General features: G+C 52.9%; 1 protein-coding gene across 4 annotated transcripts in view; it reads left to right on the top strand.

Annotated features, from left to right (window-relative positions):
• The first annotated feature begins 7,393 nt into the window (after positions 1-7,393).
• Positions 7,394-23,071, top strand: part of CRTC1 (CREB regulated transcription coactivator 1) — a 95,683-nt gene continuing 80,005 nt past the window's right edge. For all 4 annotated transcript variants that reach the window (XM_032170176.2, XM_032170178.2, XM_032170177.2 and 1 more), the window contains exon 1: positions 7,394-7,562. In XM_032170176.2, coding sequence (XP_032026067.1) covers positions 7,437-7,562 — 126 coding nt within the window. In that variant the 5' untranslated portion in view covers positions 7,394-7,436. The remainder of the gene's footprint in view (positions 7,563-23,071) is intronic.

Here is a 23,071-nt window from a genome sequence, read left to right on the forward strand (position 1 = left end):
AGTCCTCCTGCCTCTGCCTCCCAAAGTGCTGAGAATATAGGCACAAGCCAATGCATCCAGCCAACCAACCAGTTTTCCAACACACACTTCAGCTATCTACCCCTCAGTGCAAGTGGCTGGGTCCCTAGACTTGAGCCCTGGGTCCCCCGCCTGCCCAGTTCCAGGCTCTCACTACCCTCCTTGGCGGCCCACCCCGTCCCACCCTCCACCCACCACTCAAGCCTAGGTGGGAGGACGAGGGGCCTGGGTCCTCCTGTAACCTTATCGTAAGGAGGGGCATTGCTGGCTTCTCTTGGGTCCTTTCCCTCTCTCTTCATGATCAGACCCGGCTTTTGCTTTGCCCTTTAAAAACTCTGTGCGATGAGAGCCTCTTTTGGAAGTCAAAGACAGACCAGGATTGTTTTCCTCTTTGCCTCTCAGCTCCAATGGCCCTAATTCACCTCCACACGACGTGGGTACCCCAAATCGACTAAGATCCCATATAAGGAAGAGCTGAGAAGCAAAGCATGAAAACTAACATCGTGAAGTAGCATTTTGCTTTCCTAACAGTTGCTGAGTGCTTGGATGAAGCAGGCACTGAGCTAAGTGCTTTCCATGTGTTATCTGTTTAATCTTTCCAAGAGCCTGCTATGAGGAGCACCACTGTCCACATTTAGCAGAGGAGGGCAGTGAGGCTCAGAGAGGTGAAGACAGTTTTCCATTGTCACACAGCTTGACAACTGATAAGTGTTGGACCACACAGAAATGCTCAAGAGTTTCTTGATCTCCCGGGTCAAGCGATTCTCCTTCCTCAGCCTCCCAAGTAGCTGGGTTTACAGGCATGCGCCACCACGCCCAGTTAATGTTTTTTTGCATTTTTAGTAGAGACGGGGTTTCACCATGTTGGCCAGGCTGGTCTCAAACTCCTGACCTCAGGTGATCCGCCCGCCTCAGTCCCCCAAAGTGCTGACATTACAGGTGTGGAGGTGGAGGTTGCAGTGAGCCAAGTTCACGCCACTGCACTCCAGCCTGAGTGACAGAGCAAGACTCTGTCTTAAAAACACACAAACGAATGAACAAAAACACGTAAGAAATCATGTGTGTCTGTGCCCTTTCCACATTCCACAGGCACACAGGGAACTCTGGCCTGGCCCTGGCCTCTTTGGGAAAGATGAACATAATCTCAGCTCAATCTACAAGGGATCAGATGAGACCGCACAAACAGCTGCCTTCAGAGAGTGGGATGATTCTGGGTCATGGGAAGAGACACTGGACGTCCACTTCAGCTAGACCCTTCAGGAGGTTCTCTCAGAGCAGAGGCCTGCAAGTCGAGAAGGAGCCAGCCACGAAAGCATCTTGGAGGAGCGCAATCCAGGCAGAGGGAACAGTGAAGAGGCCCATGTGGCTGGAGCGAGAGCCGAGCTGAGCATAAGCATGTGGAGCCACCGGGAGGAGGGTATTTTTTTTTTTTTTTAATTTGAGATGGAGTCTCACTCTGTTGCCCAGGCTGGAGTGCATGCAATGGTGCGATCTCGGCTCACTGCAACCTCCACCTGCCGGGTTCAAGTGATTCTCCTGCCTCAGCCTCCTGAGTAGCTGGGCTTACAGGCACCTGCCATCATGCCCAGCTAATTTTTGTTTTTTTTTTTAAGAGATGGGGTTTCACCATGTTGGCCAGGCTGGTCTTGAACCCCTGACCTCAGGTGACCCACCCACCTCTGCCTCCCAAAGTGTTGGGATTACAGGCATGAGCCACTGCGCCAAGCCTTTAGATTTTTTTTTTTTTTAAAGTGCAATGGGAGTGTGGGATCTGCCCTGCTTTGCAAAGCCCGCAGGGCTGCTGTGAGGAGCAGTGTTGGACCACACTGGGTGGCAGCAACTTCCTTTGATGAAGGAAGAAAGTTAAAACCTCAGGGTTGGATTCTGCTCGGGTCACTGGACACTGAAGCCTTGCCCTTCTCAGGGCTGGGGGTCAGTGGAGCAAGAAGGGGGGCTTGGGCTGCTGTCTGGCCATTGCACAATGAGCGGGCTGGCTGCTTCCTCTGACTCATCACCAGGGTTTAGGATGGATCAAGTTTCACGCCAGGCGGGCCGCGGGGTGAATGGGGGTGAGTTGGAAGAGCAGCAGACTTACTTCTGCACATGCCCAGAATGGCTCCTTGCTGTAACCCCTGCTAGTCCCCAAAATCTTTTCTCTTCCATCTTCCTGTGTCTGGAAACTGGCTTAGTGCAGATATATGTAAGTGATCAGGGTAAATGGCATTTATGGAGCACCTCTTAGGAGCGAGACACATATTAACATATGTTAACATACTAACATATTAACATATGTTAACATACTAACATATTAACGTATGTTGACACATATTAATTTCATTTAAACCCTACAGGGCCAGGTGCGGTGGCTCACGCCTATAATCCCAGCACTTTGCGAAGCCGAGCCAGGAGGATCACTTGAGGTCAGGAGTTCGAAAGCAACCTGGCCAACATGGCAAAATCCCGTCTCTACTAAAAATACAAAAATTAGCGGGGTGTGGTGGCCTACACCTGTAGTCACAGCTACTCAGGAGGCTGAGGCAGGAAAATCGCTTGAGCCTAGGAGGTGAAGGCTGCAGTGAGCCGAGATCTCACCACTGCACGCCAGCCTGGGCGACAGAGCGAAACTCCATCTCAAAAAAAAAGAAAAAATTAGCTAGGCGTCATGGTACACACCTGCAATCTCAGCTACTCTGGAGGCTGAAGTAGGAGAAGAATTGCTTGAACCCGGGAGGCGGAGGTTGCAGTGAGTGGAGATGGCAACACTGCATTCCAGCTTGGGTAACAGAGTGAAACTATGTCTCAAAAAAGAAAAAAAAAAAGATACATGTACTTGATTAGGGTAAGTGGCATCAATTATGGAGCACTTCTTAGAAGCAAGGCAGTTGACACTTATTAACTTCATTTGTTTTTATTTATTTATTTTTTTGTGAGATGGAGTTTCACTTTTGTTGCCCAGGCTGCAGTGCAATGGCGTGATCTTGGACGTGCCGGGCTAATATTGTACTTTTAGTAGAGACGGGGTTTCTCCATGTTGGTCAGGCTGGTCTCAAACTCCTGACCTCAGGTGAGCTGCCCGCCTCAGCCTCCCAAAGTGCTGGGATTACAGGCGTGAGCCACCACACCCGGCTAACTTCATTTAAAGCCTACAAAACTCAGTGTGTGGAAGCAGCTGAGGTCGGCTGTGAGGCCTGAGTTTTGGTGCATAAGTTGCTAGGGCAGCTGCTGTCCCTGCTCTCTGTCTTTATTTCTTCTCTGACCTCACAGGATGCTGTCAAGAACTAGAAGCCGGTTGGGCGTGGTGGCTCACGCCCATAATCCCAGCACTTTGGGATGCCAAGGCGGGAGTATCATCTGAGGTCAGGAGTTTGAGACCAGCCTGGCCAACATGGTGAAACCCCGTTTCTACTAAAAATACAAAAATTAGCTGGGCATAGTGGCACATGCTTGTAGTCCCAGCTACTCTGGAGGCTGATGCAGGAGAATCACTTGAACCTGGGAGGTGGAGGTTGCAGTGAGCCAAGATCGTACCACTGCACTCTAGCCTGGGAGACCTAGCAAGACTCTGTTTAAAAAAAAAAAAAAAAAAGAACTAGAAGCCATATATGTAGCGGGCCCAGTCTCGCATTGGACTCACAGAAGCTGCAGTCACGGTCAGAACCAGGAACAGAAAAAGGACTTGAAATAGATTTAGGCAGGCCAGGCACGGTGGTGCACACCTGTAATCTCAGCACTTTGGGAGGCTGAGGGGGCAGATCACTTGAGCCCAGGAGTTTGAGACCAGCCTGAGCAACAGGATGAATCCTGTCTCTACAAAAATCACAAAACATTAGCCAGGCATGATGGTGCACACCTGTAGTCCCAGCTACCTGGAAGGCTGAGGTGGGGGGATCACCTGAGCCTAAGGGTTGGGGCTTCAGTGAGCATGATCATGCCACTGCACTCCAGCCTGGGCAATGAAGTGAGACCCTGTCTGAAAAAACAAACAAACAAACAAGAAAACAAATAGACAAGCACAAAAGGGAATAAATTTTTGGTCTACATAACTGAAAAGGCAGGTGAGTCTAGCTTCAGGAATGGCTGGATCCAGAAGCTCAGGCTGGAGTACAGTAGTGTGATCTCGGCTCACTGCAACCTCTGCCTCCTGGGTTCAAGCTGTTCTCCTGCCTCAGCCTCCCAAGTAGCTGGGATTAGAGGCATGTGCCACCATGCCTGGCTAATTTTGTATTTTTAGTAGAGATAGGGTTTCACTATGTTGGTCAGGCTGGTCTCAAGCTCCTGACCTCAAGTGATCCACCCACCTTGGCCTCCCAAAGTGCTGGGATTACAGTTGTGAGCCACCGTGCCAGGCCTGGCTCTGTTTTCCTCTGTGTGGGTCCACTCTTTTGGCCCAGCTGAACAAATCTTTAGTTTTTTTTGAGACAAAGTCTCCCTCTGTTGCCCAGGCTAGAGTGAAGTGGCACTATGTTGGCTCACTGCAACCTCCACCTCCTGGGTTCAAGTGATTTTCCTGCCTCAGCCTCCGGAGTAGCTGGAATTACAGGCGTGTGCCACCACGTCTGGCTAACTTTTTTGTATTTTTAGTCGAGACGGGGTTTCATCATGTTGACCAGGCTGGTCTCAAACTCCTGACCTCAGATGATCTGCCCGCCTCTGCCTCCAAAAGTGTAGGGATTACAGTCATGACCCAGTGCCCAGCCTGTTTGGTTTTTTTTGTTTGTTTTTGTTTTTTGTTTTTTTTTTGAGACAGGGTCTTGCTCTGTCACGCAGGCTGGAGTGCAGTGGCATTATCATAGCTCACTGCAGCCTCCATCTCCTAGGCTCAAGCAATCTTCCTGTCTCAGCCTCCTCAGTAGCTGGGATTATATGCAGGCACCACCACGCCCAGGTAATTTTTAAATTTTTAGTAGAGATTAAATCTCGCTATGTTGCCCAGGCTGGTCTCAAGCTCCTGGGCTCAAATGATCCTCCTGCCTCGGCCTCCCCAGTGCTGGGATTACAGGCATAAGCCACAATACCCAGCCTGGCTTAAACCAATCTTGATGGCCAGCACAATGGGCTATGCTGATTGGCCAAGACTTCCACCTTAGGGAGGGGTGTTTGTGTGGTGGGAGAGTGGTGAGACCAGCCATTCACATCTCACAGACTGAAAGTCAGAACCAGTGTTCCCCAAATAAGGGTTGTTGACACTAAAAAGTTGAGGGAGTGGGGTTGGGGGACGGAATATGCTTGTTAGGCAAAAAGTATAGGAGTTTACCAAAGTGCGCAAAATCATATCAAGAAGGAAGATGGCTGGGCACGGTGGCTCATGTCTGTAATCCCAGCACTTTGGGAGGCCGAGGCAGGCGGATCACCTGAGGTCAGAAGTTCAAGACCAGCCTGGCCGACATGGTGAAACCCTGACTCTACTAAAAATACAAAAATTAGCCGGGTGTGGTGGTGGGTGCCTGTAATTCCAGCTACTTGGGAGGCTGAGGCAGGAGAATCACTTGAACCCCAGAGGCAGAGGTTGCAGTGAGCTGAGTCTGTGCCACTGCACTCCAGCCTGGGCCACAGAGACTCCGTCTAAAAAAAAAAAATCCCATAAAAATTAGCTGGGCATCATGGTGCACGCCTGTAATCCCAGTTACTTGGGAGGCTGAGGTAGGAGAATCGCTTGAACCTGAGAGGCGGAGATTGCAGTGAGCCAAGGTCGCGCCACTGCACTCCAGCCTGGGCCACAGAGTGAGACTCTGTCTCAAAACAAAGATAAAGTAGGGCAGTGGCAATGTCCAAGGCATTCCAAATGAAAATTAATATATATATATTTAACATGGCCATTTTATTACCTGTTGTAAAGCATGAATCAAAGCATGTTTGGAAGATGTCAGCATCCCCTCCAGCCATCCTCAGTCCAATAAAAGGTGTGCTTGTTGTGCCATTAGAGCCACCATGAGTTCCCCCAGCTGACCTTCCTAGCTTCCACCCAGCCCATGCTCTGAAATCCCTGCAGCCTTCTGAATATAAACTTTCAATATTGGTGGTTGGGGGTCCCTCTCTTGAGGGAGGGAGGGTTAGAGTCCCTCCTGCTTCCCTGGCTTACGACCCTGCCATCGGGGAGTCTCTGCTCCTTCCTTCACTGCTGAGTCTTGATGGGATTTCTGGACCCTTCTGTTAGCACCTTGTTGCAAAATAGAGATCCTTGAACAAGACTGGACTGGACAAGTATGCAGAGGGAAGGCTGAAGCTCTGTAACTCCAGTTCTTTGGGCTCAGGTATCCAGAGAATAGCAATATGCCCATTGCAAGGGAATGGGAAAAAATAGTCGTTGGCTAGACATGGTGGCTCACGCCTGTAATCCCAGCACTTAGGGAGGGCAAGGCGGGTGGATGACCTGAGGTCAGGAGTTCAAGACCAGCCTGGCCAACATGGTCTTTAGTCTCTACTAAAAATACAAAAATTACCTGGACGTGGTGGCGCATGCCCGTAATCCTAGCTACTGGAGAGGCTGAGGCAGGAGAATGGCTTGAACCCGGGAGGAGGAGGTTGCAGTGAGCCGAGATCGCACCACTGCATTCCAGTCTGGGTGACAAGGGCAAAACTCGGTCTCAAGGAGAAAAAAAAAAAAAGAAAGTCGTTAAGGGCAACAGCTAGGTTTATGGACTGAGGGGTCCGATGGCAGGGTTCAGGTCTTAGCTAAGCTAACTTTCTGCCTCCCTGTCTGTGGTAGCTGCAGGAGCCTCCCTCCCTAATGTCGTTCTGTGGCTGGCCACTGGTCTTATTTACCGCATCACATTTACCTCCATCTGAAAAGTTCTTGGTTATTTGTGTGCTATGTCTGCCCCTTCTCCGACTGTACACTCCATAAGGGCAGGGATCACCTCTGCTTGTTCACGCCTGTACCCCACTTTGCCTGGCACATAGTAGGTGCTCAGTAAATATTCCTTGAATGAATGAATGCATGAGTGACCAACGCCCTAGTCTGTTTTCAGAGCTCTTAGTCCAAACCCAGGTTCAACCTTGGGGTGCTACCAATCCTTGGGGGGTGCCTGGCCCCACCCTTGTGAATTGGGAGGATGTGGGTCAGGCCGTCTCCCTCTTGGGGGCTCCAGTGCCCCAGCCGATCCGCGGTCCTTGTCCAACAGCCAGGCGGCCGCTGTCCAGCGTGCCAGAAGGCGGATCACTGCGCCGGCGCTGAAATTTCCACTCGCGCCCCACTGTCCTTCCCGCGGGCCCCGAGCGCGCGCCGGGGCGCACGCATGCGCCTTCGCCCCCGCGCCGCGCGCCGCTCCCGTGCGCCTGCGCCGCGCTCACGACCGCCGGCGCGCCTGCGCACTGCTTACCGCCCGTGGGCCCAGCCGGCGCTTGCGCGGTGGCAGGGGCGAGTGGGGGGGCGAGGAGGTGGAGGAGGAGGAGGAGGAGGAGGAGGTGGCGGCGAGAAGATGGCGACTTCGAACAATCCGCGGAAATTCAGCGAGAAGATCGCGTTGCACAATCAGAAGCAGGCGGAGGAGACGGCGGCCTTCGAGGAGGTCATGAAGGACCTGAGCCTGACGCGGGCCGCGCGGGTAAGGGGGCTGCCCGCGCCGACCCTTCAGGGCCGGCGGAGGGAGGGAGGGGGCGCGTGTCCGGCGCGTGCACGGGGCGGGGTGGGGGGGGCGCGGCGGGGGCGGGGCGCGCGCGGCGGGGGCGGGGCTTGGCACGGCCCGAGGGGGACAGGTGTCCCCACGCCCCGGCCGTCGTGGGCGGGACAGGTGACCCCACATCATCCATACCTGATGGGGTACAGGTGTCCCCACATCACTGCTCCCCGGAGGAGACAGGGGCCTCTACATCATTACTACTAGGAGGGAACAGGTGCCAGTACCTCGTCGTTACCTGACAGGGGACAGGTGTCCCTACATCATTGTTACCCGAGGGGGACAGGTACCCCACATTATTACTACCTGGAAAGGATAGGTGCCCCCGCATCATTGCTACCTGGGGGGCAGGATGACACAGATGTATGAACTGGGTGCTGCTTGCAAGCACCATTGGTAGCTGGGGGTGAGGGTGCAAGTGTCCCTGCATCCTTGCTACCTGGGAGGGACAGATGCCCTCCCATTCTTGCTACCTGAGGGGGACCAGTGTCTCTACGTCATGGTTACCTGTGCCTTTACTCCCTGGGTGTTGGGGGAGGAACAGATGTCCCCACTTGCAGAGCTGAGGTGGGACAGGGATCTCTCCCTCTTGGACAGCTGAGGGAATGGTCAGATCCTGTCTCCCAGGGGGTCCAGAGGGGGGCCAAGAAGGCAGATTGTGCTCAGTCTTGGAACTTGGAGTGGAGACAGCTGCCCCTTCTCCATGTAGCCCATATGGTGGGGACCAGGTGATGTTCCTCCCAGCGGAACAGGGGACGCTGACCACAGCCCCTGCCCTCTCAGGACGAGGGCAGAGGGCCAGGTCTGCCTCAGGTGGCTGGGCGCATTTGGTGTGCAGGGGCAGGCCAGGTTCTGCCAGGCTCCTGGCTGGCAGAGCAGATACCCTGCAAATCTTACCTGGGAAGTTGCTGTGGGCCGGGAGCAGGGGCTTGATTGGGGCTGGTGTCTGAGCACGGCAAGGCACCCGAGTTCCTCAGGCCTCAGTTTCTTCCCTTGTCAGGCATTCTAGCAAGACATTCCTCTTGGGTCAGGGTGGTGAGCACACTTTGCAAAGGTGATGCTGAATCTCCACTTTGTTCTTGCAGTGTGATGAGACCTCTCTCTTGCATCCTGTGGCCTTGGGTAGGGTTTGGGTGGGCTTTGCAGATGCTCATATCCCTGGTTTCCGGATTCGGCCACTGATGTGACTGGCTCAGGTGGACTTAACCCTCAGTCTCTGATTCCTCAGGTAGCACTTTCAGATTGTGTTACTTTGTAACTAGTTGTTTGTTTCTCTGAGAGATTGTGACCTTATAGACTAGGATTTGTGTCTTCATTTCTGTGTTGGTAATGATTGGGAGCTCGCTGTCAGCCAGGTACTGCTTTAGGCATGCTCGGTGAGTGTGCCACATCTGTCCTCCCAGCTCCAAGCAGCTACATTCTTGCTCAGGATGTAAAGAAAGAGATGGCTGGTGAATGAATGAATGAAAAAAAATAAGAAAATGGCCAGGCGCAGTGGCTCATGCCTGTAATCCCAGCACTTTGGAAGGCTGAGGCAGCGGATCACCTGAGGTCAGGAGTTCGAGACCAGCCTGGCCAACGTGGTGAAACCCCGTCTCTACTAAAAATATAAAAATTAGCCGGGCGTGATGGTAGGTACCTGTAATCCCAGCTACTGGGGAGGTTGAGGCGGGAGAATCACTTGAACCTGGGAGGTGGAGGTTGCAGTGAGCCGAGATCACGCCACTGTACTCCAGCCTGGGTGACAAGAGTGAAACTCCATTTCAAAAAAAGAAAATAAGAAGAAAGTGTGCAACTTGAGCATCCTTCCATATGAGTGTCCCCGACATATCAGGGCTTCTGAGGCAGGAGTGGCCACTTCTTTTTGTCTCCAGCACATGGTGTGTGCTGGCGTGCAGTTGTTGTCAGATGTTTGCAGTGTGACCGGAAGAAAGGGGTCACAGTAGGTTCATGGGTGTCATTCTGATTAGAAGTCCAGTTTCTGCGTGGGATTGGAAATAGATTATTGTTGTTGAAAACATCTCTTTAAAATAATAGCTTTATTGAGATATGATTCACACATCATACAATTTACTTGTTTAAAGTGTACAGTTTGGTGGTTTTTAGTATATTCACAGAGTTGTGCAACCACCCCTATTTTGTAATTCCAGAACATTTTTTATCCACCCAGGAAGAAACCCCGTCCCCATTAACAGTCACTCCCCATTCCCCCTCCCCTACCCCCTGGCAAGCACTAAGCTGTCTTCTGTCTCTGTGGGTTTTCCTATTCTGGGCATTTTATATAAATGGAATCACACAACACGTGGCCTTTTGTGACTGGCATCTTTCACTCAGCATCATATTTTCGAGGTTCATCTCTGTAGTATCATGGATCAGTGCTTCGTTCCTTTTTATGGTCAAGTAATATTCCGTTGTATGGATATGTTGTATTTGTTTATCCATTCATTGATCAATGAATTTAGAAAAATTCTGAGGCCAGGTGCAGTGGCTCACGTTGTAATCCCAGCACTTTGGGAGGCCGAGGTGAGTGAATGACCTGAGGTCAGGAGTTGGAGACCAGCCTGGCCAACATGGTGAAACCTGTCTCTACTAAAAATACAAAAATTAGTCGGATGTGGTGGCACGTGCCTGTAATCCCAGCTACTCGGGAGGCTTAGACAGAAGAATTGCTTGAACCTGGGAGGTGGAGGTTGCAGTGAGCTGAGATTGTGTCACTGTACTCCAGCCTGGGCAACAGAGTGAGACTCCATCTCAAAAACAAAAACAAAAAAGATTCTGAAGATATGCAGGTAGCAGTTATTTCAGCCGTGGAAACCATTTCCCATCTTCTTCATCACCTGGGGTCAGGGGAGCATGGGCTCTGGGCAGAGGTGAGCTCATACTAGATTTTTAGACACAAAGCATTGTTCTCCTTCTGGGGCAGGGGGTGATTCTGCCCCCTAGGGGACACTTGGTGGTGTCTGGAGACATTTTGGGTCACCACGATTAGGGGGTGCTCCTATCATCTGGTGGGTGGAAGCTGGGATGCTGCCCAACCCCTTACAGTACACAGGATGGCCCCATCGTGTGGAATAATCTGGCCCCAGATGTTGGCAGTGCCAAGACTGAGAAACTTTTTTTTTTTTTTTTTTTTTTGAGATAGACTCTTGCTCTGTTGCCCAGGCTGGAGTGCAGTGGCGCAATCTTGGCTCACTGCAACCTCTGCCTCCCGGGTTCAAGTGATTCTCCTGCCTCAGCCTCCCGAGTAGCTGGGATTACAGGCATCTGCCACCATGCCCGGCTAAGTTTTGTATTTGTAGCAGAGATGGGGTTTGTAGTAGAGACAGTGTTGGCCAGGCTGGTCTCAAACTCCTGACCTCAGGTGATCCGGCCACCTCAGCCTCCCAAATTGCTGGGATTACAGGCGTGAGCCACTGCGCCCAGCCAAGGCTGAGAAACTTTTGATTAGAGGTGTAACAGTGAGGTGGGCCAGGGTGTGAGCTTTGCACCTGGTCAGGTAGAGTTCCATCCTTTGCACCCACCTGTATGGCTGTGCCATCTCTGGCAGGCTGCGGCGAGGGTGAGCAAGCTTATTCCCAGCTTGACTGGCCACTGCACAGTCCAAGTGGCATGTCCGCCGTGCCCAGAGCAGATGAGTGAACCTATATGATGCGGGCTTCCCTCCTGCAGCCATGGCGCGCTGCCCCCCATACTGTAGACAGCAGGGGTTTGGCCACACCTGCAGCCAGGTGAGGCATGGTCCGGTCGGCACCTGCTCTTCTCCTGTGAATTCCAAAGGACAGCATGTCACTCATGCGTGTCTGTTCACAGTTGCCGGTGGTGATGGCACCTGAGGTGTCTTGCTGCTGTGGAAGGCCAGTCAGCAAATGTTTGGCTAGAAGACAGGGACCTCACCAGGGCACAAGCACTGAAGGGTCGGGGGACAGGGCGTAAAGTCAGGAGGCTGTTTGCAGGTCTTGGGGCGGAAGGGTGGGTGTGTGGGCATTCCCTCCCATTCTTAGGCTTGGGTCAGCGTGACAGGCAGGGAAAACTATGGCCCTCTGCTGTGTGACACTGGATGGGTTTCTCAACCCCTCTGGGCCGTAGAATCCTGACTTGTAAAGTTGGGGCAGCGCGTTCATTCCATCAAATGACAATTTTCATTGTCTGGCATGTCTCAAGAGACTGTGGGGTTCTGGGGCTCCTGCAGTGTACAGGGCATATGGGGCTGTGTTCTTGGGGAGCCAGCATGGTTTTAGGGGGGACAGGAGAGCATCGATGCGTCCGAATGAAGCAGATGCCCTCAGAAGGTGGCACACGCTGGGAGAGAAGTGGCACAGCCACGTGCTAGGAGTGGCTGGGACGGGGGTGACACAGCATCCCCAGAGAGCAGGGAAGAGCACTTCAGATCGGGGACAGGCACAGTCAGAGCCTTGTGGTGGGAAGGACTTGGTGAGTTTGAGAATGGGAGGAAAGCAGGGAGGAGGGCAGGTGAGGCTGCAGGAAGGAGCTTGGATCTCCCCTGAGGGAGGGGCCTGGGAAGCCTCCCTGCTTGTTTTGTTTGTTTGTTCGAGAAGGAGCCCCCGCTCTGTCGCCCAGGCTGGAGTGCAGTGGCGCGATCTTGGCTCACTGCAACCTCTGCCTCCCACGTTCAAGCAATTCTCCTGCCTCAGCCTCCCAAGTATCTGGGATTACATGCATGCACCACCATGCCCGAGTAATTTTGTATTTTTAGTGGAGATGGGGTTTCTCCATGTTGGTCAGGCTGGTCTCGAACTCCCGACCTCAGGTGATCTGCCCACCTCGGCCTCCCGGAATGCTGGGATTACAGGCGTGAGCCACGGCGCCTGGCCCCGCTTGTTTTTGTAACAGCTTTATTGAGATGTCATTTCCATGGCATTCCACCACTCAGTGGCTTTTAGTATATTCACATTTGCACAGCCAACACCAGTCAACTTGAGAACATTTCACACCCCTAGAAGGAGACCCTGTCCCCAACAACAGTTACTTCCGATTCCCCCTTGCCCAGCCCCTGGCAGCCACAAATCTGCTTTGCTTTCTTTCTTTTTTTTTTTGGAGACAGAGTCTCAACTCTGTCACCCAGTCTGGAGTGTAGTGGCACGATCTCAGCTAATTGCAGTCTCTGCCTCCCGGGTGCAAGTGATTCTCCTGCCTCAGCTTCCTGAGTAGCTGGGATTACAGGCAGGTGCCACCACACCTGGCTAATTTTTGTATTTTTTAGTAGAGACAGGATTTTGCCATGTTGGGCAGGCTGGTCTCGAACTCCTGACTTCAAGTGATTCACCCACCTCGGCCTCCAAAGTGCTGCGATTGCAGGCGTGAGCCACCACACCTGGTCTACTAATCTGTTTTCTGTCTCTATGGATTTGCCTGTTCTGGACATTTCATATCAACAGAATCCTACACAATGAGGCGAATCCTACACCACGAAGCCTTTTGTGTCTGCCTTCTTCTACTTAGCATAGTGTCTTCAAGCCTCTAACTTGGATCAGTGCTTCATTTCTTTCTTTCTTTTCTTTTTCTTTCTTTCTTTCTTTCTTTCTTTTTTTTTTTTTTTTTTTTTTGAGACAGAGTCTTGCTCTGTCTCCCAGGCTGGAGTGTAGTAGCACAATCATGGCTCACTGCAACCTCTGCCTTCTGGGTTCAAGCGATTCTCCTGCCTCAGCCTCCTGAGTAGCTGGGATTACAGGTGCCCACCACCACACCCTGCTAAATTTTGTATTTTTAGTACAGATGGGGTTTCTCCTTGTTGGCCAGGCTGGTCTTGAACTCCTGACCTCAGGTGATCTGCCCGCCTTGGCCTCCCAAAATGCTGAGATTACAGGCGTGCCCGGCCTTCATTTATTTCTTAAAATTGGTGGCATGGACAGACGTAGTGGCTCATGCCTGTAACCCCAGCACTTTGGGAGGCCAAGGAGGTGGGCGGATCACCTGAGGTCGGGAGTTCGAGACCAACCTGGACAACATGGTGGTCCATCTCTACTAAAAATACAAAAATTAGCTGGGTGTGGTGGCACACACCTGTAATCCTAGCTACTTGGGAGGCTGAGGCGGAGAATTGCTTGATCCCGGTAGGCGGAGGTTGCAGCGAGCCAAGATTATGCCACTGCACTCCAGCCTGGTCGACAGAGTGAGACGCCATCTCAAAAAAAAAAAATTGATGGCTATATATATATGTAACATAACATTTACCATTTCGACCTTTTTTAAGTATAAAATTCAGTGGCATTAAGTATATTCCCAGAGTGGTGCGCTGTCACCAGCATGGCTCAGTAATAGTTCATGTCACATTCCATGGTGTGGGTCTACCCTGTTTTGTCCATTCATCTGGCCATGAACACGGGTTGTTTCCACCTTTGGCTGTCATGAATCACGCTGCTGTTGGCATCTTTGTCCACGTTTTTGGGTGGATGTATGTCTTCATTTCTCAGAGCATGTGCTGGGGAGTGGAGTTGCTGGGTCCTCTGGTAACTCTCCATTTATCCATTTGAGGATGCCGTGTGTCTTAGGAGGATAGCTGTGGCTGTGAGTGGGATGGGTGTGGTGTGAGCAGCTGCTGCAGGTGTCCAGATCAGGGGGAATGATGGCTGGAGCAAGGGGGTGACAGAGCGGGTGGATTTGGTGGCATTTCTGCAGCAGAGCCACCCAGATGTGCTGGAGGATTGGATGTTGGGGGTGAGGAGAAGGGAAGGGGGGCATGTCGCCTGTTTGCCAGGGGTTCAGGACATTGGGGATTCCTCCTATGACTGATCATTGACGACCTCAGACAGCAACACCTGGGCCAGAAAAAGTACCCAGGCAAGACAGTCACGGTGGCATGGCCAGGGCTGAAGGAGGGCACTCTCCTGCTGTTACCTGCTGTGAAGCTGGAGTAAAAGGGGCCCCTGGGCTGCAGGCACAGCGCAGTGGTGGCTCAGGTTAGCTGAGTGTGGAGCCCGCCCCCTAGTCCTGGCTTTGGCGCCGTTTGTTTCTGTGCTGGCTGCTTCAGCTGTCTGCTGCCATCTGCAGCCTCCGTATACAGGCAGGACTCCCTGAGCTGCTCCCTGAACAGAAGGTGGGGCAAGCCGCCCTCATCCTCATCACTTCTCGGGCCCCTCCAAAAACCTAAGCTGTCTCAGTACTCCCCAGGTTGTGAGCTGCACGCCCTGCAGCAGGCTGAATGGTGGCCTTTAAAAAACATCTGCTCACCTTCTAGCCCTGTAACCTGTGAATTGGACCTTAGTTGGAAAAAGTTTCTGTAGATGTCATTAAGGTAAAGATCTGGAGATGAGATCATCCTGGGGGGTGGCCCCAAATCCAGTGACTGGTATCCTTATGAAGAGTGGGCCACGGCTGGGCGCAGTGGCTCACTCCTATAATCCCAGCACTTTGGGAGGCTGGGGTGGGCGGATCACGAGGTCAGGGGATCGAGACCATCCTGCCTAACATGGTGAAACCCCGTCTCTACTAAAAATACAAAAAAATTAGCTGGGCGTGGTGGCAGGCACCTGTAGTCCCAGCTACTCGGGAGGCTGAGGCAGGAGAATGGCATAAACCTGGGAGGCAGAGCTTGCAGTGAGCCGAGATCACGCCACTGTGCTCGAGCCTGGGTGACAGAGTGAGACTCCGTCTCAAAAAAAAAAAAAAAAAAAAAAAAGAAGAGTGGGCCACAAGTGGCGATGCACGCCTTTATTTTATTTTATTTATTTATTTTTTTTGAGACGGAGTCTTGCTCTGTCCCCCAGGCTGGAGTGCAGTGGCACGATCTCGGCTCACCGCAAGCTCCGCCTCCCAGGTTCACGCCATTCTCCTGCCTCAGCCTCCCGAGTAGCTGGGACTACAGGCGCCCGCCAACACGCCCGGCTAGGCTAATTTTTTGTATTTTTAGTAGAGACGGGGTTTCACCGTGTTAGCCAGGATGGTCTCGATCTCCTGACCTCGTGATCCGCCCTCCTCGGCCTCCCAAAGTGCTGGGATTACAGGCTTGAGCCACCGCGCCCGGCGCACGCCTTTAATCCCAGAGTTTTCGGAGGCCGAGGCAGGAGGATTGTTTGAGCCCAAGAGTTTGAGGTTACAGTGAATTATGATCACTCCAGCCTGGGTGACAGAGTGAGATCCTGTCTCAAAAAAAAAGAAAAAGAAAAAGATGGAGGGGGACCAGGCACAGTGGCTCATGAGAGGCTGAGATGGGACGATAACTTGAAGCCAGGAGTTTGAGACCAGCCTGGGCCACAAAGTGAGAACTCATCTCTACGAAAAAACATTTTTTTTTAATTAGCCGGATATGGTGGCATGCACCTGTAGTCCCAGCTTGGGAGGGTGAATCGGGAGGATCGCTTGAGCCCAAGAGTTAAGGCTGTGGTGAGCCGTGATTGTACCACTGCACTCCAGCTGGGGTGAAAGAGTGAGACCCTAGGCTGGGCACAGTGGCTCACGCCTGTAATCCCAGCACTTTGGGAGGCCGAGGCGGGTGGATCACGAGGTCAGGAGATCGAGACCATCCTGGCTAACATGGTGAAACCCCGTCTCTACTAAAAATACAAAAAAATTAGCCGGGCGTGGTGATGGGTGCCTGTAGTCCCAGCTACTCCGGAGGCTGAGGCAGGAGAATGGCGTGAACCCAGCAGTTGGAGCTTGCAGTGAGTCGAGATCATGCTACTGCACTCCAGCCTGGGCGACAGAGCGAGTCTCTGTCTCAAAAAAAAAAAATAAATGAGATTACAGGCTCCTGCCAACACACCTGGGTAATTTTTGTATTTTCAGTAGAGATGGGTTTCATTCTATTGGCCAGGCTGATCTCGAACTCCTGGCCTCAAATGATCCACCTGCCTCGGCCTCCCAATGTGCTGGGATTACAGGTGTGAGCCACTGCGCTCGTCTTCCCCACCCCACTCTTAGGACACAGTCCAAACCCGAACACTGAGCTCCTACACTCTGACCCCGACCCTGTGGTCCTGATCCTCCACCCCAGGCCCTGCTCCTGCTGTCTCCCTCTGTGTCATCCAGTGTAGAGCAAGGGCCCCTGCTCTTAAAAAGGGCTGAATGAAGGGTCCACTGTGGGCCTCGGTGGTAACCCCACACAGAACCTGCGGAGCCAGCTAGAGCCGGCTGGACTTATGCATCTGCAAGTGGCCACAGCCCTGTCCTGATGTGAAGTCCACAAGGTTACCTGGTGCTACAGGCTCTGTCACGCCCGGGGGTCCTTGCCACTGGCTGAAGTCACAAATGACCACAAAGTGAGGGGCTTGAAAAACAGAAATTAATTCCGTCACCGTCATCAATATGATGAAACCCCGTCTCTACTAAAAATACAAAAATTAGCTAGGCATGGTGGCATGTGCCTGTAATCCCAGCTACTCAGGAGGCTGAGACAGGAGAATTGCTTGAACTTGGGAGGTGGAGGTTGCCGTGAGCAGAGATCGTGCCATTGCACTCCAGCCTGGGCAACAAGAGTGAAACTCGTATCAAAAAAAAAAAAAGGAAGAAGAAGAAGTGGTTAGGGTGTGCAGCGACCAGGTCCACCTGCTCTGGGGAATCTGGGAGGGCTTCCTGGACCCTCAGGGTGTGTGAAACCAGGGGCTGCAGGGCTGGGTGAGGAGCAGATGTCCCTGGCTCAGGAACAGGCATGGCACTTGTGGCTCTGCGGTTAGAAATCCATTTTTCTGGGCCGGGCGCGGTGGCTCACGCCTGTAATCCCAGCACTTTGGGCGGCCGAGGTGGGTGGATCACAAGGTCAGGAGATAGAGACCATCCTGGCTAACACGGTGAAACCCTGTCTCTACTAAAAATACAAAAAATTAACCGGGCTTGGTGGCAAGTGCCTGTAGTCCCAGCTACTCAGGAGGCTGAGACAGGAGAATCGCTTGAACCTGGGAGGTGGAGGTTGCAATGAGCCAAGATGGTGCCACTGCACTCCCGCCTGGGCGGCAGAGCGAGACTCCGTCTCAAAAAAAAAAAAAAAAAAAAAAGAAATTCATTTTTCGGCCGGGTATGGTAGCTCACGCCTGTAATCCTAGTATTTTGGGAGGCCGAGGTGGGCAGATCACGAGGTCAAGAGATCGAGACCACCGTGGGCAACATAGTGAAACCCTCTCTTTACTAAAAATACAGAAATTAGCCAGGCGTGGTGGTGTGCACCTGTAGTCCCAGCTACTTGGGAGGGTGAGGCAAGAGAATTGCTTGAACCAGGGTGGTGGAGGTTGCAGTGAGCCGAGATTGCGCCACTGCACTCTAGCCTGGGTGACAGAGTGAGACTCCGTCTCAAAAAAAAAAAAAAATTCATTTTTCATGGCTGCCAGCACCTACCACCAAACGTGCAATCAAGACGGGTTTTACCAAGGAGCTTAACTCTTTTTTTTTTTGAAACAGAGTTTTGCTCTGTCGCCCAGGCTAGAGCGCAGTGGTGCGATCTCGGCTCACTGCAGGCTCTGCCTCCTAGGTTCGTGCCATTCTCCTGCCTCAGCCTCCTGAGTAGCTGGGACTACAGGTGCCCGCCACCACGCCCGGCTACTTTTTTTTGTATTTTTAGTAGAGACAGGGTTTCGCCATGTTCGCCAGGATAGTCTTGATCTGATCTTGTGATCTACCCGCCTCGGCCTCCCAAAGTGCTGGGATTAAAGGTGTGAGCCACCACGCCGGGCCCGCTTAACTCTTACTGTTTGCAGGCACACTGATGTACTCTGTTTTGGTCTAATAAGAAAATTAGCCTGGGCTGGGTGGGCACAGTGGCTCACACCTGTCATCCCAGCGCTTTGGGAGGCCAAGGCAGGTGGACCACCTGAGGTCAGGAGTTCGAGCCAGCCTGGCCAACATGGTAAAACCCTGTCTCCACTAAAATACAAAAATTAGCTGGGCATGGTGGCGGGCACCTGTAACCCCAGCTATTCTGGAGGCTGAGGCAGGAGAATCGCTTGAACCTGAAAGGCAGAGGTTGCAGTGAGCTGAGATTGCACCACTGCACTCCCCAGCCTGGGTAACAGAGCAAGACTCCGTCTCAGGAAAAAAAAAAAAAAAATTAGGCTGGCATGGTGGCTCATGCCTGTGGTCCCGGCTACTTGGGAGGCTGAGGAGAGAGGTTCTCTTGAGCCTAGGAGCTTGAGGCTGCAGTGAACTATGATCGCGCCACTTCACTCCAGCCTGGCCGAGAGAGAGACTCCATCTCAAAAAACAAAAAAGAAGAAGAAACAAAGAAGAAAAAAATAAAAAGTACCAGTTGGGACCCACTGAATTCATGACTTACTAATCCAGAGCTCTGTAAGCTACGTCTCTTTATTTTATTAGAACATGGGCACAACCATTTATTCATTTTCTGTGGCTGCTTTTGTGGGACAACAGCATAGTCCCATGCAACAGAGATCATGAGGTCCACTGTGGCTTTGACCTCCTGGGCTGTAGTGATCCTCCCACCCCAGCCCCCTGAGTAGCTGGGACCACATGTGTTAGCCACCATGCCCGGCTAATTTTTTTATTTTTTGTAGAGACAGGATCTTCTCCCTGTGTTGTCCAGGCTGGTCTCAAACTCCTGTGCTCAAGCAATTGTCCCATCTTGGCCTCCCAGAGTGTTGGGATTACAGGTGTGAGTCACTGCACCAGGCGCATCTGGCCCTTCACAGAAGGGATTGGCTGGCCTCTGGGACTCCCACACAGTTTGAAACCCACTGACCTCAAGTGTTAAGGAAGATCAGCTGCAGGGGCTGGGGGTGGTTAGCAAGGAGAGTGAGGTTGGCGGCAGTTCTCCCACTTTCAGCGACTTCTTTTTTTTGTTGTTGTTGAGAGAGGGAGTCTTGCTCCTGTAAGATCTTGGCTCACTGCAACCTCTGCCTCCTGGGTTCAAGTGATTCTCCCGCTTCAGCCTCCCAAGTAGCAGAGACTGTAGGCACGCGCCACCACGCCCGGCCAATTTTTGCATTTTTATTTTATTCTTTTTTTTTTATTTTTTTTATTTTTTATTTATTTATTTTTTTTTGAGACAGAGTCTCACTCTGTCACCCAGGCTGGAGTGCAGTGGCGCAATCTCCGCTCACTGCAAGCTCCGCCTCCCGGGTTCACGCCATTCTCCTGCCTCAGCCTCTCCGAGTAGCTGGGACTACAGGCGCCCGCCACCACGCCCGGCTAATTTTTTGTATTTTTAGTAGAGACGGGGTTTCACCGTGGTCTCGATCTCTTGACCTCGTGATCCGCCCGCCTCGGCCTCCCAAAGTGCTGGGATTACAAGCGTGAGCCACCGCGCCCGGCATAATTTTTGTATTTTTAGTAGAGATGAGGTTTCACCATGTTGGCCAGGCTGCTCTCCAACTCCTGACATCAAGTGATCTGCCCACCTCGGCCTCCTAAAGTGCTGGGATCACAGGCATGAGCCACCGCGCCCAGCTAATTTTTGTATTTTTGGTGGAGATGGGGGTTTCGCCATGTTTGCCAGGCTGGTCTCGAACTCCTGGTCTCGAGATCCGCCCCCTGTGGCCTCCCAAAGTGCTGGGATTACAGATGTGAGCCACTGTGCCCAGCCTGGGGATTTCTTTTTTTAAATGGGACTCCGTAAAATGCCATATGGACAGCACGAGTGGGGTCTGCCCTGGGGAGAGACTGGCCTGAACCCAGGGTCAGGGAAACATCAAAATCCACAGATTATTCCGTGCAGAGTAGGGGGCTCACTTGGGGCCGATTCTGCCCCCAGGGGCATTTGGCAACTTTTGGGGACATTTATGGTTGTCACGACGGGGGATGGGGTGCTACTGGCATCCAGTGGGCAGAGACTGAGGATACTGGTCAACATTACAGTACACACGGCTGGGTGTGGTGGCTCACGCCTGTAATACCAGCACTTTGGGAGGCTGAGACGGGCGGATCACGAGGTCAGGAGATCGAGCCCATCCTGGCTAACACGGTGAAACCCCATCTCTACTAAAAATACGGAAAATTGGCTGGGCGTGGTGGCGGGCGCCTGTGGTCCCAGCTACTCAGGAGGGTGAGGCAGGAGAATAGCGTGAACCCGGGTGGCGGAGCTTGCAGTGAGCTGAGATTGTGTCACTGCACTCCAGCCTGGGCGACAGAGCAAGACTCCATCTCAAAAAAAAACACTACAGTACACAGCACGGCCCCCACCACGGGGAATTATCCAGCCCTAAGTGTCAGCAGTGTCACAGTCCAGAAGCCCTGGTGTCAGGCCCTGTGTGTGCCGGGAGCATGCAGGTGCAGAGGGGTGGGTGGAGGCTGCTGGCTACATGAGATGCAAACCTGGATCCTGCAGTACATGACTGCCCCAGGCAGCTGGTGGCATCCTCCCGGGTTTACAGAGTGGGAGACAGGCCCGGAGAGCGAATGTCATAGAGCGCTAGAGTGGAGAGGCTGCCATCTGACCCAGGTTGGACTAACCCCGCAGCTTGTGTGTTTTTGCCGTGTCACGGAGTTCTGGGAGTTAGCCGGCTGGTCAGGGTGGGGCAGGGCGGTTCAGGCTGCTGGAAGCCTGTGTGCCGAGGAGGTGGCCCTCAGAGCAGGTACAACAGTGGGTGGATGGCCTGGAGCCAGGCCCTGCGATGTGGAGCCATGGAAAGTTCTAGTGGGATGGCAATGTGAGTGACAGTGGGGGTCCAGGGAGTGGCAGGAACTGGCCTTGCTAGAATCCGTGTATTTGTGCACAGTGGATTGTTGCAGTAACTCATGAGAAAGGGCCTGTTGCCTGCTCCCTGGCACAGATGAGAAATTGAGGCACAGGAGATCACATGGCTGAAGGTGGGAGGAGGAGCTGGGACTTGAACCTGTGTCTGACTCCAAGGCCCATGTGGAGGACCTTGTTGTACGCCGAGCCTCAGTTCATGTTCATCTGTTCAGAAGCATAGAGGTCGTCCCTGGTTTTTCTCAACCTAAACATTCCTTGTGTTTGTCCCAGTGCATGTACTGGGAGAGTGGGGGCCTCTCCAAGGTGCCTGCCTGGGAATGGCCCCACCTGTGTGTCCCTGAGCCCCCTGCAGTAGGGAGGAGGGCGAGCAGCTGGAGGTGTGCCACTCACGGAGGAAGACTCGGGGCATTTAGGAGGTGATGGTGGCAGGGATTATTGGGAGGGTGGGTGGAGGACTCCCAGGCTGCAGCGTGGGAACCAGAATCACAGGGGAGGGGTGGGGGGTAGGAGAGTCCTGCTTCACCTTGGAGCTCATGGGATAGAACAGACCCCCACTTTATTTCTGGTTGGGGTATGTCTCTGACCTCCAACAGGTCATGCGTGGCCCCTGGGTGGAGGTGGGTGCCCTGTTCTTCTGGGTGTGGCTGTGGTGCCAGCAGCTGGATGGGGGTCCAGGTGTATAAATAAGGAAGTGCCACGCGCCTCGAGGGCCAGGGATGCCCGAGAGCCAATGTTTATTATTTGCCAACTGGAAACGAAGCGTGGCTGGGGCCTCCTCCTTGGGGTTCTTGCACTTGGTGGGATTCAGAAGCACTTGGCACTGGGGGGAGCAGCCCCATCGGTGCCCAGCCAGGGCCACACAGTCAGCCTCAGCCCCCACCTCACTTCTTTCTGGGCGAATTTAGACCTGGGAGGCCTCTTTTTTTTTTGGAGTGCTGTGGTGCAATCTCGGCTCAGCAACCTCTGCCTCTCGTGTTCAAGCGATTCTCCTGCCTCAGCCTCCTGAATAGCTGGGATTACAAGTGTACACCGCCATACCTGGCTAATTTTTGCATTTTTGGTAGAGATGGGGTTTCACCATGTTGGCCAGGCTGGTCTCCAACTCCTGACCTCAAGTAATTCTCCCTCCTTGGCCTCCCGAAATGCTGGGATTACAGGCATGAGCCAATGCGCTTGGCCCAACCTGGGAGGCCCTGCTGTCTTTGGTGAAGTAGGGGTCACAGTGGTCTCTGCCTCATTGGATCATGGTGAGATGTGAATGCAAAGGCATCTGGTGTATCTGGAATGGGGCCTGGCATAGATGCTCACTGTGTGCTCACTGCTGCCAAGATGCTGGAGGTGTGGCTGCTGTGGACACATGGTGTACCCAGTTGGCACTGGGCAGGCATTTGGCAGGCATCCAACAGGTGCTTGACGGGGACACAGCAGGCCTGCAAGAGGCACTTCATGCCCACACAAGGAAACATTTAGCAGATGTTCAGTAGGTGCTCAGTAGATGCTCAGCAGGCACACAGTGTGTACTCAGCTGGTGTTCAACAGGCTAATGGTATGTACTCAGCTGGTGCTCAGCAGGCTCACAGTGTGTGTTCTGCAGGCGCTCAGCAGGCACATGGTGTGTTCTGCAGTGTGTACTCAGCAGGTGCTCAGCAGGCACATGGTGTATACTCAGCAGGTGCTCAGCAGGTGCACAGTTTGTGTTCTGCAGGCGCTCAGCAGGCGCAGCATGTACTCAGCAGGCGCTCAGTGGGCACTCAGCAGGCACACAGTATATACTCAGCAAGTGCTTAGCAGGTGCACAGTGTGTACTCAGCAGGCACTCAGCAGGCACAGTGTGTACTCAGCA

The sequence above is a fragment of the Hylobates moloch genome, unplaced genomic scaffold (genome assembly GCF_009828535.3).
Source record: "Hylobates moloch isolate HMO894 unplaced genomic scaffold, HMol_V3 SCAFFOLD_12, whole genome shotgun sequence".
NCBI classification, from domain to species: domain Eukaryota; kingdom Metazoa; phylum Chordata; class Mammalia; order Primates; family Hylobatidae; genus Hylobates; species Hylobates moloch.